Here is a 15,393-nt window from a genome sequence, read left to right as displayed (position 1 = left end):
TTTATGACATTATAATGTTTATAAGGCAAGTCTCAATACACAGTTTTATGACACAATTACCTAGACTAAAAACTAAATAACTGTGCCAATCGAGTTTATAGGTATGAAATTCCTCTCTCACCTATGAAACTCCCTCCTTCTCTCTCCTCGCCGTGTCGGCAAAATTGATGATATGATATAGAATTTAATGCCACGAAACTCTCAATAAAACCTCCATTGAGACTGGCCTTATACACACATAAATGTTATTTATAACCACATTTGTCATGTAAAAAGTTTATTTGTAGGCATATAATATGCGCACACTTGCCTGCAATGATTTGTGTAACCATATAAAAAAATATCATACTCCAATTGAGGTGTAGTCATTCATATTATTTTTATTTTAATGGTGAAGCAACCATTCTCTACTTTTACGTAGTCTATGTATACATTTTTCCTTTTTCAAGTGCAACACAACATTGTGTAGTTTGAAGCAACTCATCACACATATTTAATTTGAAGGGTAAAATAGTCATTTTTGTATTCAAGAATAGAATCACTCTTTTACCTACCCTATTTTTTAGGCAACACTTAAGGATAGAATCGTGTCATTTTACCTGCCCCACTCAACTCATTCATTCTTTTAGAGGTAAAATAGTCATTACACTTATGGTGGCCAAATTTGTAATTGCACTAGCCGAATATACAAAGCCCTAGAGCAAAAATCCCCGCAATTCCCCTCCCCCGAACCTCCACCGCGCCACTCCTCCACCCTCCGCCGCCCACCGCTGCGAGCCTGCGGCGACGGACGGCACGCCGGAGCACCGGCACGATCTACCGACCTCGACGGCTTGCTACTGGTATGTCACCGTGTCTCATCCAAAGCCTGGTGGAGTTCGTTTGCCACCGCATCGTCTCCTCACTCCGCGACCAGCATTTCGCGCTCGTGGGGGATAAGCGCTTCAATCGACATCCGTGTAGGGTGAGGGAGGCGCGGGGTCGCGGGGGAAGGTCGGGGATCCTCGTGCGTCGCGTAGGGTTGCCGTCGGGCGGCGAGCATTTTGGGGCGAGCGGAGCCCGGCCGCGAGCATTTGCTTGAGGTGCCCTGGGGGACCCGGCGAAGCGTCCTGCGGTTTTGGGCCAGGGAACGCGAGAAGAGTCTTTGGTTCGTGTTCGATTCGCGAGACAATCCCTGCACCTCTCGTGCCTGGAGAGTTCGTGATTCTGTAGGAAGGCAGAGCAGCGCGGTGGTGATGAGAATGGGGGTAGAGTGAAACGAAGGGCAACCAGGGCAGAGATGAGCTGTATGAGGAATTGGTACACGTAGGTTTGGGGGAATGCTTAGCTTTTGACGGCTTTATTCAATGTATTAGGAATTAGCAAATATCATTTGACATTTGACGGTTTATATAAATTTGGGGCAATGTTGGTGCTATATGCCTATATTTTCTGATTTAGTTGTGCGTGGTGTATTGCTTTGCCTGAACATCTGATTTGGTTTCTAGGGTCATCTGCTTTTGGATCTTGGAGGTACATAAATAGATATTTGTGTGCATATTGATTGTAGACTCTGTATGGGCGTCAATCGAATTAGATGCATAAATAATAAGTGTTCAGAAATAGGTCTTCTAGGCCACATAGCATGATCCGGCCTCCTACCTTTTGTCTTGTGATTGCCATTTAGAGTTTAGACCTATGGTCAGGCTGATTATGCTTTAGAGTCAGTATGAGTTAGTTAACTGAATGAATGCTTGTTGAAAAGTAGTAGTGAATATTGCCACTTATATATTACACTTCGTAGAGCTGTTTTTACAACACGAGTACACTTGTGACAGTGCATTGGCTGGAGAAACCATTTATGTTTCATTATGAATTTTGCATCCTCTGTTCATACCCGCGATACCCTCTGTGCGCGCGTGTTTATTTCTCTAATTTTCTTACTTAAAAAAAATACTACACTGTTCCGAAAATTACATAGCTTGAACACATCTAATGTTATGCTTTGCGCAGAATTTAAGGTCCAATTTTTGAGAGACAATAGAGGGCACAAAACATAGCACATGATTCAATGCATGCCAACTTATTGATATACATATGTGGATGGTTTTAGTCATGAAATATGTTGTGCAATTGTGCGGGTGACACTGGATAACAATTATTTCTTACAGAGAAAAAATGGAGCCATGAATCATAAACAGTTCACAGGGATGGCATGGTGTTGCTGTGGGCTTTCATGTGCACACCAGGTAACCCCTGTTCATAATAGTTTCCTTTCCTCTTGACATGCTTGCAGATGAAAAAAGATGTATATTACACAGAATTATTAGTCTCAGTCAGTTTACATGCCTGTTTGGATTTGGGCCATTTGTCAGCTATGTTAGCTTTTAATGAAAGTGCTAGATTTGCCTTATTGGAAAGGGATGACTCTATGCAATAAAAGTAGAAGAGGTTAATATGCAGTAACTGGTAAGGGGTTGCAGGGCTATACTGTTAATGAGGGTAGCACATAACTGCTTGGCCTTGATAGAATGTATAGCTGTGTGCGTATACTTGAGGCCCATATTGGGCGTGTAGCCCATATTGGGCGGCCCATGTTGGGCGTGTACACCTTCTTGTATTGCAAGCCACATTGGCTATATAATGAGAGGTCACTCCCACGGATAGGGCGTGCGGTGTTTCCCTATTCCCTCTACCTTTCTACATGGTATCAAGAGAAGGCAATGATCGGCCTTCCGCTTCCGCTCCCTCCCTGCGCTAGGGTTTCCCCCTTGCGCCCCACCTCTCTACCCTAGGGCGCCATCTCCTGGCGCCGCCCTCCCCTCGCTGCGCCCCTGACCTAGGGCGCAGACCTCTCCCCTCCTAGCGTCCCCTCCCCTAGGGCGCAGAAACCCTCGCGCCGCGCCCACCTCCAGGCCGCCGCCCTTGGATCAATTTGATCCAGGCCGCCGCCATGAGCTCCTCCTCCGCCGCCGGGAAGGACGGTTCCTCGCCTGTGCTCCCTGCCGCACCAACACAGGCCGTCATCGTCCACCCCTACACCACCGTCAACGTCAAGGCTCACGTTCCCGTGACCCTGTACATGAAGAGCGCCAACTACTCCAAGTGGGCTTCGTTCTTCACGGCGTTGTGCGGCAAGTTCAGCCTCTGCCGCCACATCGACGGCACTACTGCGCAGCCCAACGACCTAGATTGGGACGTAGCGAAGTGCTGCGTGCGCAGCTGGATCTTCGGGACCGTCGACGACTCCGTCCTCGACCTCGCCGCCACCAACGAGAACCAGACCGCGAACCAACTCTGGGTCGCGATCAAGGCCCTGTTCCGCACCAACACGGCCTCCCGCGCCGTCTTCCTGCTCGAGGAATTCCACACCCTCAAGCAGGGGGATTCCACCATCGACGAGTACTGCCAGCGCCTCAAGTCGAAGGCTGCCGCTCTTCGACAGGTCGGCAACCCCACCTCTGACTCCCAGCTCGTCCTCAGCCTCCTGCGCGGCCTCAACCCTCGCTTCGACTCCACCGCCGACGACATCGCCAACGCCAAGGATCTTCCGTCCTTCACGCGTGCCCACGAGCTGCTCTCCCTCAAAGAGCTACGCCTCGCCAACGACGCGAAGACCACGGCGGCCACTGCCCTCGTCGCCTCCACCACCTCCTGCTGTACCAGTCTCTGCTGCCGCTCCTCCTTCGCGGGCGTCACTACGGGTGGTAGCAGCAAGGGCGGGGACAGCGGAGGCAGCGGCGCGCCCAAGCAGAAGGGAGGCAAGGGCGGTGGCAAGGGTCGCCGATCTGGTGGCCAAGGAGGCAAGGGCAATGGCGGCCCGCAGACTGGCGCCCAGGGCGCCCCGCAGGGAGGCCAGTACCGCCCGATGGGACCCTGGTTCTGCTTCAACCCGTACGCCCCCCAGGATTCCTCGGGTCAGCAGGCTGGCCGCTTCTGGCAAGGCGGCTAGGGCGGGTGGACCAGCGGCCACGGTGGGTGGCAGGGCAGACAGGGCGGGCGCACTCCCGGCCTCCTTGGCGCCAACCCCCAGGCGCACACTGCGTTCGCCCCAGCGCAAGTCTCCACTCCGCAGATGTGGGATCAGGCCGGCCTCATTGCCGCCCTGAACCAGATGGCGCTCCAGAACTAACTCCTGGGTCATGGACTCTGGCGCTACCTCCCACATGCACTCGTCGAATGGTATACTTCTCTCCCGCCACCCCCCCTCTCATCCGTTCATCACCGTGGGCAATGGTCAGACCATCCCGGTTCCAGTCATGGCAGCTCATACGTAGCACCCACGCGTCCAATTTTTCTCTTCATAATGTTCTTGTTGTCCCTTCCCTAGTGCGCAACTTTTCAGTTCGTCAGTTCACTAAAGACAACAATTGCACTATTGAATTTGACGCATTTGGTTTTTCTGTTAAGGATATCCCGACCAGTCGCTTGATTCTTCGCTGCAATAGCTCCGACGGCCTGTACACCGTCCCCGCCAGCTCTGCAGCTCCACACGCCAGCCTCGCCATCTCCACCAGTCTCTAGCATTAGCGTCTTGGTCATCCTGGGGCCGCCACCATAGAGTTGCTTAGAAATAATGCTTCCATCCAGTGTAATAAATCTAGGCATACTCTCTGTTATTCATGTCAACTTGGCAAGCATGTGTGTCTGCCATTCAATACCTCTAGTTCTGTCAGCACTACGCCCTTTGAACTAGTTCACTGTATGTCTGGACCTCTCCTGTAGCGAGTATTTCGGGTGCTCAATATTACCTCGTTGTTCTTGATGATTTCACACATTTTTGCTGGACTTTCCCTCTTGTTCACAAGTCCGAGGTTGCTGGTCTGCCTGGTCATCTAACCAACTTCTGCATCTTTGCCCAGACACAGTTTGGCCTTCCCGTTAGAGCTGTTCAGGCTGATAACGGCACTGAGTTTGTCAATAATGCTCTCGCCGCCTTCTTTGCATCCCGAGGCATTCATCTACGGCTCTCGTGCCTTTACACCTCCCAGCAGAATAGTAAAGCCGAGCGCGTTCTTCGGACCCTCAACAATAGCATTCGCACCCTGCTTATCCATGCCGGCATGCTGCCCAAGTATTGGGCCGAGGCCCTCGCTACGGCGACCTACCTCCTAAACCGGCGCCTCTCCTCTGCTGTTCAGAACAGCGTTCCCTATGAGCTGCTATACCGCCAGCCACCCGACTATGCCCATCTTCGCGTTTTCGGCTGCCTGTGCTATCCCAACATGACTGCCACTGCCAAACACAAGCTGGCTCCACGTTCTACAGCTTGTGTCTTCCTTGGTTATCCCTCTTCTCACAAGGGGTACCGATGTCTCGACCTCACCACTCGGCAGATCATCATCTCTCGCCATGTTGTGTTCGACGAGACCCGTTTTCCCTTCAGTACTGACTCATCCAGTGCGCCCCCGAGCTCTTTGGATTTTCTTCTTTCAGGTCACGCCGCGCCGGTGCTTCGCACTGCAGCAGCGGCCCCTACTGCGGTCGCTCCGTCGCTTGTCGACGTCGAGCAGCCGCGCCCCCATGCTCACCTGGAGCTCTTCGAGAACCCTGCTGTTCTCCAGGTTGGGCCGGTTGTCGGCCTGGCACCGGCCGGCCCTCCCCCAGCTCCGGCTGGCCCTCCTCCACTCCGGGTGTACACTCGGCGTCGGACTCCGAGGGCTCCTACGGCTCCACCAGCACCTGCGCCAGCTGCTGCTGGTCCAGCAGCTGCGCCACCGGCACCTGTGCCTGCTGCTGCAGGTCAAGCAGCTGCACCTCCTGTGGCGGCACCTCCACCGCCACCTCCCCCGCCTCCTCCACCGCCGGCCTTGGTCAGCCGGCCTGTGACGCGGTTTCAGACAGGCTCTCTGCGGCCTGTTGAGCGCTACGGCTTCCCCCCGTCTTCGGGACCTACGGCTCAGATGGCTTTCGCCGCTACTCCCGTCTCCCCGATCCCGGGGAACTACAGGACTGCTCTGGCGGATCCGCAGTGGCGGGCTGCCATGACTGCGGAGTTCCAGGCGCTCGTCGACAATGACACTTGGCGGCTCGTTCCCAAGCCCCCTGGTGCCAATGTTGTGACGGGCAAGTGGATTTATAAACATAAATACCACTCCGACGGCACCCTTGCCCGTCACAAGGCTCGCTGGGTCGTTCGCGGCTTCACCAAGCGGCACAGCGTCGACCACGGCGAGACGTTCAGCTTGCCACGATCCGGGTCGTCCTCAGCATCGCTACTTCACGACACTGGTCGATCCACCAGTTTGATGTGAAGAATGCCTTCCTCCACGGACGCCTGGAGGAGATCGTCTACAGTCAGCAGCCTCCTGGCTTCGTCGACCCTGCTCATCCTGACCATGTTTGTTTGCTGCAGCGCTCTCTCTATGGTCTGAAGCAGGCTCCGCGGGCGTGGTACCAGCGTTTCGCTACCTACCTTCGCCAGTTGGGTTTCGTTGCCTCGGCCACCGACACCTCCCTCTTTGTACTTCAGGAGGGAGGTGCCACCGCCTACCTGCTGGTGTACGTCGACGACATCATCCTCACGGCTTCTTCGTCGGACCTGCTCCGGCGGATCACAGCTCGTCTTCACTCCGAGTTCGCCATGACGGACCTTGTTGAGCTGCATCACTTCCTCGGGATCTCCGTCATGCGCTCCTCCGACGGGCTGTTTCTCAGCCAGCGCCAGTACGCGCTGGATCTACTCCAGCGGGCAGGCATGGCCGAGTGTCACTCGATGTCGACACCTGTTGACACTCGCGCCAAGCTCTCGGCTACAGAGGGTCCTCTTGTCGCCGACCCCTCTGAGTACCGGACCCTGACGCGTCCGGATCTCGCATATGTAGTACAGCAAGTCTGTCTGTTCATGCATGACCCCCGGGAGCCTCACCTTGCGCTGATCAAGCGCATACTTCGTTATGTGAAGGGCTCCCTGTCAGCCGGCCTCCACATCAGCATTGGGCCGGTTGACAAGTTGGTCGCCTACTCCGACGCCGACTGGGCAGGCTGCCCCGACTCCCGCCGCTCTACATCAGGCTTCTGCGTCTTCCTTGGAGACAGCTTGGTGTCCTGGTCATCCAAACGACAAACCACGGTGTCCCGGTCCAGTGCGGAGGCCGAGTACCGGGCTGTTGCTCATGTGGTCGCCGACTGTTGCTAGCTGCGCCAACTCCTTCAGGAACTTCATGTTCCGCTAAAGGTGGCTACCGTGGTCTACTGCGACAACGTCAGCGCTGTCTACATGACTGCCAACCCGGTCCACCACTGCCGGACCAAGCACATTGAGATCGACATCCACTTTGTCCGCGAGAAGGTGGCTCTCGGCGAAGTTCGTGTTCTTCATGTGCCGTCACAATATCAGTTCGCTGATATCATGACGAAGGGGCTTCCTGTGCAGCTGTTTCAGGATTTTTGGTCCAGCCTTTGCATCCGGAATCCTGATGCTTCGACTGAGGGCGGGTGATAGAATGTATAGCTGTGTGCGTATACTTGAGGCCCATATTGGGCGGCCCATGTTGGGCGTGTACACCTTCTTGTATTGCAAGCCACATTGGCTATATAATGAGAGGTCACCCCCCCCGGATAGGGCGTGCGGTGTTTCCCTATTCCCTCTACCTTTCTACAGGCCTAAAATATCTGGGAGGATTGGTGAAATTGAAGTCTGTATGTTATGCACTTTATCGCTGTTAGTGTTTGTTTCCAGCTATTGAGGGTCCTTGTTACTTTTTCATACTTGTTATGATTCTGGACAGTTAGTCTGTTTGGAGAAGTGGGGACACCTAAAATATATAGGAGTATTGGTGAAATTGAAGTCTGTATGTTATGCACCTTATTGCTGCTAGTGTCTGTTTCCAGCTATTGAGAGTCCTTGTTACTTTTTCATATTTGTTACGATTCTGCACAGTTAGTCTGCATATCGTTTGCATCAACTGGATAATTTTTCCATCCTCCTGTTTAATTCTATTGCTTGGGCCCCATCAAACTCCTTCTCAACCCTTCGAACACTGCATTACAGTTGATTGGCAGCTCATGTTAACCTTTTCCCGGTGACTTCTTCATTGTGTCTATTCTCTAGAATTGGCTAGTTTAACAGCAAAATGAATAATTATCCAAGTATTTGTTGTCACTATCTTCTACTTTGAGTGCCTTAACTCATCTGCAAATGTTTTTTAGTCACTAAATCATGCATAATGCAAACTATGTTAACAGATCTTGCCCATCGACACCTACTATCTCGTGCAATTCTTTGATGACAGCCAACCGCAGAAGCCGCATATCTACTTCCCCAAGAAAGTTGATACGCGTAGAGGATAGAGAATAGTGCTCCACTCTAACGTGACACTGTAAGCAATACCATACTTATGTAAATTTTCATTTTGTTGATTTTGATCTTGTCCATGCTTTACTTACGTGTCTTTATTTTTCTTTATCTCCTGTTACTCTATCATTGCCTTCGTGATGATGTGTCATTGGTTCTGTTGGAAAGCATGTTATTTACAATGATATTTGAATATATTGTATACAGTCTCAGTATGTTTGTATGTTCACTTCTGTTTGTTGACTTGGTGCTATTTCAGATGCTGCAATGATTTTTAAGTCATATACATACTTGTGGATTTGCTATTCATTTGGAATGAGAGTTTCTCTTTTCTTCATTTAGAATGAGTGTTTGGATCATTCTTGGTCCTTCCCTCATGTGATAATTGTGCAGCTAAATACCTTATACCTAGAATGGAATTGTACTCAAATTATCAATAACAATTATGGGCAAGATCATATGGGTTTAATATATGAATTTGTTCTGCATATCAGCATATGTAAGAAAAGTATTGGTTGGATTGTGTTATAGATAGAATCACTGAGTATTCTTTCATTCTTGATCTCATTTTACTCCTCATGCTTTTTAACTATTAACATAACTATTTACTCCTCACTATACTCAAGTGAATTATGTTGGGAAGAAGATGACATTTTTTACACGATTCTGCATGTCTCCTTGAAGTTGCATAGTTCTTTATTGTTCCATTTTAAGTTCGACACTAGTACTTTCTTATAGAATTAAAAAAAATGTGTATTTTAGATGTTACTAATGCTATGGTTTTAAAGGCATGTTTTCAATTACATTGTTTTCTGTCTTATAAATTTTCTGGGTCTGATGCATTAAAGGTTTTGGGAAAATATTGTTTGAGAAAGTGCTCCAAAGGTGTTCTTCCACTTTCGAATAGCTTCTGCTTAATGAATGACGTTTCTCCAGAGCATATATCTGATGCAATTTTGTGCCATAATTTACAGAGAATATGATCGAATGCAATAGAGAAGAGGCCGTAAGGGCCAGGGAAATTGCTGTAAAGATGATGGAAAACAAAGATTTTGTTGGTGCAGAGAAGATTGTACTTAAAGCTCAAATGCTTTTTCCAGAGCTTGAAAATGCATCTCAGCTGTTAACCATCTGCAGTGTGCACTGCGCAGCAGAGTTAAGGGTGAACGGAGAGATAGATTTCTATGGAATCCTTCGAGTGGAGGAAGGAGCGGATGAAGCCTTGATAAGAAAGCAGTACCGCAAGCTTGCATTTTCACTTCATCCTGATAAAAATTGTTTCGTGGGTGCTGAAGCAGCTTTCAAGTTGGTTGCTGAAGCTCACTCTGTACTATGTGATCCCACAAAACGATCTCAGTATGACCTGAAAAGGAAGAATGTATTTAGAAATGTGCCAAAGCCAGCTAAGCAGCAGTCATCAAAGAAGACTGAATCAAACAAACGGAGCAGGCCTGGACCTGGTGAAGCATTTTGGACCATATGCCCACATTGTCAGATGCGATACCAGTACCTCATCAATATCTTGAACACCATGGTCCTCTGTATGAGCTGCAGAAGGAATTTTTTTGCATACAATCTGTATGAGCAGCCCATACCCACTTCATCAAGCGTACCCAACGGCTCCCAAGTTCCTGCAAACATGTTTCCTAAACAGCGTGACAGTCACGGTCAACAAGGTCACCCTGTGAAGCCTTCATGTGCAGGTAGAGACACCAATGTGAAGCCAAATGGTTCCAAAGACCCTTCACGCATGTTTCCAAATCAACAGGCTCATCCTGTGAAGCCTTCTGCAGGTGGAGACACAGATGTGAAGCTGAGGATGAATGTCTCCCAATACCAACATGATGAATACATGAATGGGTATAGCAGGCCAGGTTGTCATAAGAAGGCTAATCAACCGGAAACATCAATGGGGCAATTTCAATATTCAACACTGAAACAAGATAAATCTTCTGTCCCATCTGAAAATGGGAATATGCAGGGAAGGTCAATGCCAGATTCTGCTGATCCAAACATTGTCAACAAACAAAAGTTGGTTAGGGAAGATGCTAAATCTTCTGTCCCATCTGAAAATGGGAATACACAGGGAAGGTCAATGCTAGATTCTGCTGATCCAAACATTGTCAACAAACAAAAGTCGGTTAGAGAAGATGCATCAGTGGAGCCAGATGCCACGAATGTGCCTTGTTCTGCAAAGCTTTCTTCTGTAGGTGGAAAAACAGATGGAGATCCTAGGATAAATGTGGCAGGCAGAAGATCAATGCCAGATTCTGTTGATCCAAACATCACTGACAGAAGGAACTTGGATAAAGAAGATGCATCTACAGTACCCAGTGCTGCAGGATCCTCTGGTACCCGAAGGTCAGGTAGGAGGAAGCAAGATGCTGATGGAAATATTTTCCTGAACATAGATACCATAAAGAGGCAGAGGAAGAATGATTTGCCATCTAATGTTGGGCCATCAGATCCACCTCATGTCTCCCGCAATGTTGGCATCCAAGAGACGGAAAAAGCTACGGATACAGGTGATCAGGGAAACTTCAAGGAAGAAGCTCCTGTAACTGATATAAATGGTCAAAACAATATCAAGGATGAAGCTCCTGAAACTGCGGGCCAAAAGAAAGCTTCCTATTCTGAGTTGGTAACCTTTCCTGATCCAGATATCTTCAATTTTGAGCAGTTCAGGGATATCAATCTGTTTGCAGTTGGGCAGATATGGGCCCTTTATGATAATCTTGATGGCATGCCAAGGTATTATGCTCGAATAAAGAAATTTGATGCCTCCAACTTCAAAGTGCATTTGACTTGGCTGGAGTACGATGCGATGGATGAAGCTGAAGAGAATTGGACCAGTGAAGAACTGCCTACTGCCTGTGGAAACTTTCGCCTTGGGAAAGGAAGTGATGTAACACATGACAGGTCCATGTTTTCTCACATTGCTACATGGACGAAAGGTAAAAAAAGGAATTCGTATGTCATATATCCTAATAAGGGTGAGGTGTGGGCTCTTTACAAGGGCTGGAGCATGGAATGGAGCTCTGATGCAGATAACCATAGATCATATGAGTACGAGGTTGTGGAAATCCTATCAAATATGTCGGTCAGTGATGGTGCCACTGTTATCCCACTGGTCAGGATCAAGGGATTTGTCAGTTTATTTGCGACAGCTAAGGATAAATCTTCATTTGTGATAACATCGAGTGAGCTTCTCAGATTTTCTCATAGCATACCCTTTTATCGGACAAAAGGAAATGAAAAGGTTGGTGTCCCAGTAGGATTTCTGGAACTTGACAATGCATGTCTCCCTGCTGACCTGGATGCGGCATTTTCTTCTGTTACTCTTGACTCTTACATGTCTCTTGGCAAGAAAGAAAGCAACACATTTGTTGATATGACCACTGGCAATACAAGCCATAGAACGGATCCTGGAGATGAGCAAATTGCTCAGGAGAATCACTCTGAAGCACATGGTTGCCACCCGATGTCTACAGATAATCGTAAAGATATGTCTCCTGAACAAAATACAACCTCCAAGAAAACTGCCGGTGATGCCAATAAATTTGGTGATTTCTCTCTGCAAAACAACATTTCCCCCAACGTATATACATATCCTGATTCAGATTTCCACAGCTTTGAAGAAGGTCGCTCCTGTGAGAAGTTTGCACGTGGACAAATATGGGCCTTGTTCAGTGATGCTGATAAATTCCCCAAGTTCTATGCCTGGGTAAGAAAAGTTGAGCAAGAACCTTTCAGGGTGGAATTGATATGGCTCGAGGCTTGCCCTGAACATGAGCAGGAGAAGCAGTGGTTGGAGCAGGACATACCCATCAGCTGCGGCACATTCAGGGTTCGAACCTGGAGAGCAATGTACAACACAAACGAAACCTTCTCTCATCAAGTACGCGCCAGAGATACCCGCAGGAAGTGGGAGGTCACAATCTTCCCGGAATCAGGTGACATCTGGGCCGTCTACATGAACTGGGCGCCTGATTGGGTTCCATCCAGTGCTGGGGCTTGTGACCTCGCAATCTGCATGGTCGTCGAGCGCACTGAAGACAGCACGAAGCTCATCTTCCTGACCCAGGTCAGCGGGTACCGATCCGTGTTCAGACTCGACAATCAAAAAGGTGTCCTGGAGGTTCCTGCCAGCGAGAGGCTGAGGTTCTCCCACCAGATTCCCTCGATCCTCCTAACGGAAGAGAAAGGCGGCAAGCTCCGGGGCTTCTACGAGCTCGACCCTGCCTCTGTCCCTGACTCCTTCCTGTACAGGGACACCTGACTGGACGACGACGACCACTACTATCCACAAATGTTGCAGCAGACTCTGAAGTAGTTTAACCCAAGTTAGACTCGCACTAGAATTATTTTGTCTCGAGTTCGGCTGCCAATTAATTGGATGTACATATATGCTCGTTAGCTTAGCCTTACCATAAACATGATATGTTTATGGGGAGGCCTGGTTCTCTTGTGGGGTGGGATCTGGTAGCAAGGGTAAACCACTTATGTTCTGGTGCTTGTTAAGTGCCACCAAGTCTGGTCGATTGCGGCGGTTAATCACATTGGTCTGCAAAATCGGTGAAAGTAACACTGATTCGCCAGGCTGCTCACATGACATGTTGAATGGTTAAAAGCTAATTATTATGATGCTAGCGTGGAACTTATATTTCTTGCTGTTGCGATGTGCTTAAACTGTGCGATAGTGTGCTGTAACCTGGACAGGTAAAACACGGAGAGCTGTAAATTTAGCCCGCGTTTGGCCGCGCTCAAAACCGACTCCACTCCGCTCTCAACTACTCTACTCAAAATAACCTGTTTGTTGCGCTGCAGTTCATGCAAACTGCAAAGCAGCTACTGTAGTCTGCAGCTTGCCTTTCAACCTTCCTGGTGTTGTCCCAAAGGAAGGGAACCCTTTCTCATCACTAATGCCGCATCACATGCAAATGTAAACACTTCCTAAGAACGCGAGGCAGCCTGCGGTAGGATTTGAACTATACCAGTTAAGTAGTGTAAATGGTTTGCACTACAGTACTCAAGCTGAACCAAGTAAATTTACTTTTGAGAATGCTAGCACAACATTTTCATGTGCTTCTCTTCTAGCGTGCTGCGTGCAAGTAGTGGCCACTTTCTTCAGCTTCTCTTCCTACTCCGCAGTGCGTCCAATCGGCCTCCGATTCATATTTTTTGGAAGATTTGATAATAATAGATTTATCAAACCCAATTTGTCGGTACCCTGTAGCAAGGATATCCACTTCTACTGCAGCAAGACAGGACCCGCGTAGTCATCCGTAACTACGTGGTAAAGGACGGAGCAGCGGGCCCCATGGGTCAGACCCTTACCTCATCAGGCCAACGGCCCCGGATCCGTTCCCCGCTCAGGGACGGGTCCGGAGATGCTACGTGCCCCTGAGGAGGGGAAGCTCCGAGCTGACAGCCGAGGCCGCGGACCCCCATAGGGGTCCGGGACCTCCCGCGACCGTCCGGGACCCCTCGCGTCCACCCCCCCACGCGCGTAGAACAAACACACCGCCGGGGGGTCCGGAGCCGCCACGTGTTCCGTGAGGGCGGGCGCGGGCACGAGTCTTCTACTGGAAGGCTCGCCCACCCACCGCATTGAATGCGGGTGATTGAGGCATGCTCTGCCACCGCGGCACGCGGGGCAGACCTTGTCAGTCGCCACTGTAGACCGCGTATTACGAAGGTACACAGTGCAGCCGCCTGCGCCGCACCCGCGCAGAGCTCGTCTGCCGCATTAATTGGATACAACGGCACGACACTTTTCCATCATGCCTCCTACGCCGCAAGCGACACAACCCGTTCAGCTACGTGGCAGGTGACGCCGCTTGCTACGCCTGGCGCCGTTTCGACAAGACAGCACATGGACATGCTGAACGGGGGATTCCAGGAGTAGGCAAGGAAATCCAGGAGAGAGATCTCCTTCGCCTGCAACGCCATAATGTATGAACAATACGTTATTTTATACTACATCGTTGGGCCCACCTGTTGGGGACCCAGCAGCCATGTACGCGCCTCCCTTGAGATATAAAGGGGAGGCGCTCGCTGCACAGGCGATCTAGAACACACACAGACGCATGCTGGACTCAGCTCCAAGCTCTTCCAGACTTGAGCAATACAACACACAGTGGACGTAGGGTATTATGCTCCGGCGGCCCGAACCACTCTAAACATGCTGTGTTCATCGTGTTCTTGAGAGAGATTGGACTAGCTGCTAGCTACCCCCTGAGTACTCACCCTCTGGGCTAAGGCGGGTGCATTCCGCCACCCGGCTGTCGTTTGCCACACCACGACATTTGGCGCGCCAGGTAGGGGCTTTAGCTGGTTCCGGTTCATCTCTTGCTCGTCTTCATGGTTCGGGTGGACGATGTGGAGATGACAGAGGGTGTGGCGTCCTCCACGCCACACGCCTCTCGCGTTCCTGCTCTAGGGGCAACTGTGCCAGTGGAGCAGCCACCGTCGGTGGCGGCGCGCGCAGCTCGTCGGCAGGAGACGTGCGCCTGTCAAGGGCCCCCTCACAAGCTGCGAGCGGCGGAGTACTGGCGGCAGCTAGGGAGTTGCTCCATAACCCTCCGGCCACTGCAGCCTCGCCAGACGCCCTGAGGCAGTGGCGAGACGACGTTGACCGTCTCCTCCATCTGGCTCAGGCCTCCCCCAGTTCTGCAAAGACTGGGCAACAAACCCCGCCTGGCAATGCGGTGGTACCCTACCACCGGCACCAAGGCGGTGCGTCGGCATCCGTGCGCTCCCCCACAGTGAGGGGTGCACAAACAGAAGACCTGCGGGCGCATCTCCGTGGAGAGGGCGCGAGAGCGCCGTCTCAACATTGAGGGCCGCAACCTCAATGCTGACTTGGACGTGGCAGCACCCAAGTCTCCGGTGAACGCCCGGATACAGGCGGGCACCCCGGTGGCGGGGGTAGGCTGTGTTGCGTTGGCGGAGCACCTCCGCGCGGTGGCATGGCCGTCCAAGTTCCGCCCGCACCTGCCGGAGAAGTACGACGGTACTACTAACCCGTCGGAGTTCCTGCAGGTGTACGTTACCGCCATCACAGCAGTTGGTGGTAATGACGCCGTCATGGGGAGCTACTTTCATGTAGCCTTGTC

At 50.6% G+C, this 15,393-nt stretch overlaps 1 protein-coding gene across 2 annotated transcripts; it reads left to right on the top strand.

Moving 5' to 3' along the window:
- Positions 1 to 681: 681 nt before the first annotated feature.
- On the top strand, positions 682 to 12,938 carry LOC120644730. Of its 2 annotated transcripts, none has more exons than XM_039921421.1 (4): positions 682 to 842; positions 2,151 to 2,228; positions 8,214 to 8,300; positions 9,250 to 12,938. In XM_039921421.1, the coding sequence occupies exon 4, from the start codon at positions 9,255 to 9,257 to the stop codon at positions 12,552 to 12,554; it is 3,300 nt and encodes a 1,099-aa protein (XP_039777355.1). In that variant the 5' UTR covers positions 682 to 842; positions 2,151 to 2,228; positions 8,214 to 8,300; positions 9,250 to 9,254; the 3' UTR covers positions 12,555 to 12,938. The 2 variants fall into 2 exon arrangements, with proteins under 2 accessions (XP_039777355.1, XP_039777354.1); XM_039921420.1 differs by having other exon boundaries at positions 8,167 to 8,300.
- Positions 12,939 to 15,393: the final 2,455 nt, after the last annotated feature.

This window comes from Panicum virgatum, chromosome 8K, assembly GCF_016808335.1.
Source record: "Panicum virgatum strain AP13 chromosome 8K, P.virgatum_v5, whole genome shotgun sequence".
Taxonomy (NCBI): Eukaryota; Viridiplantae; Streptophyta; class Magnoliopsida; order Poales; family Poaceae; genus Panicum; species Panicum virgatum.
This window is presented reverse-complemented; position numbering and strand designations above follow the sequence as displayed.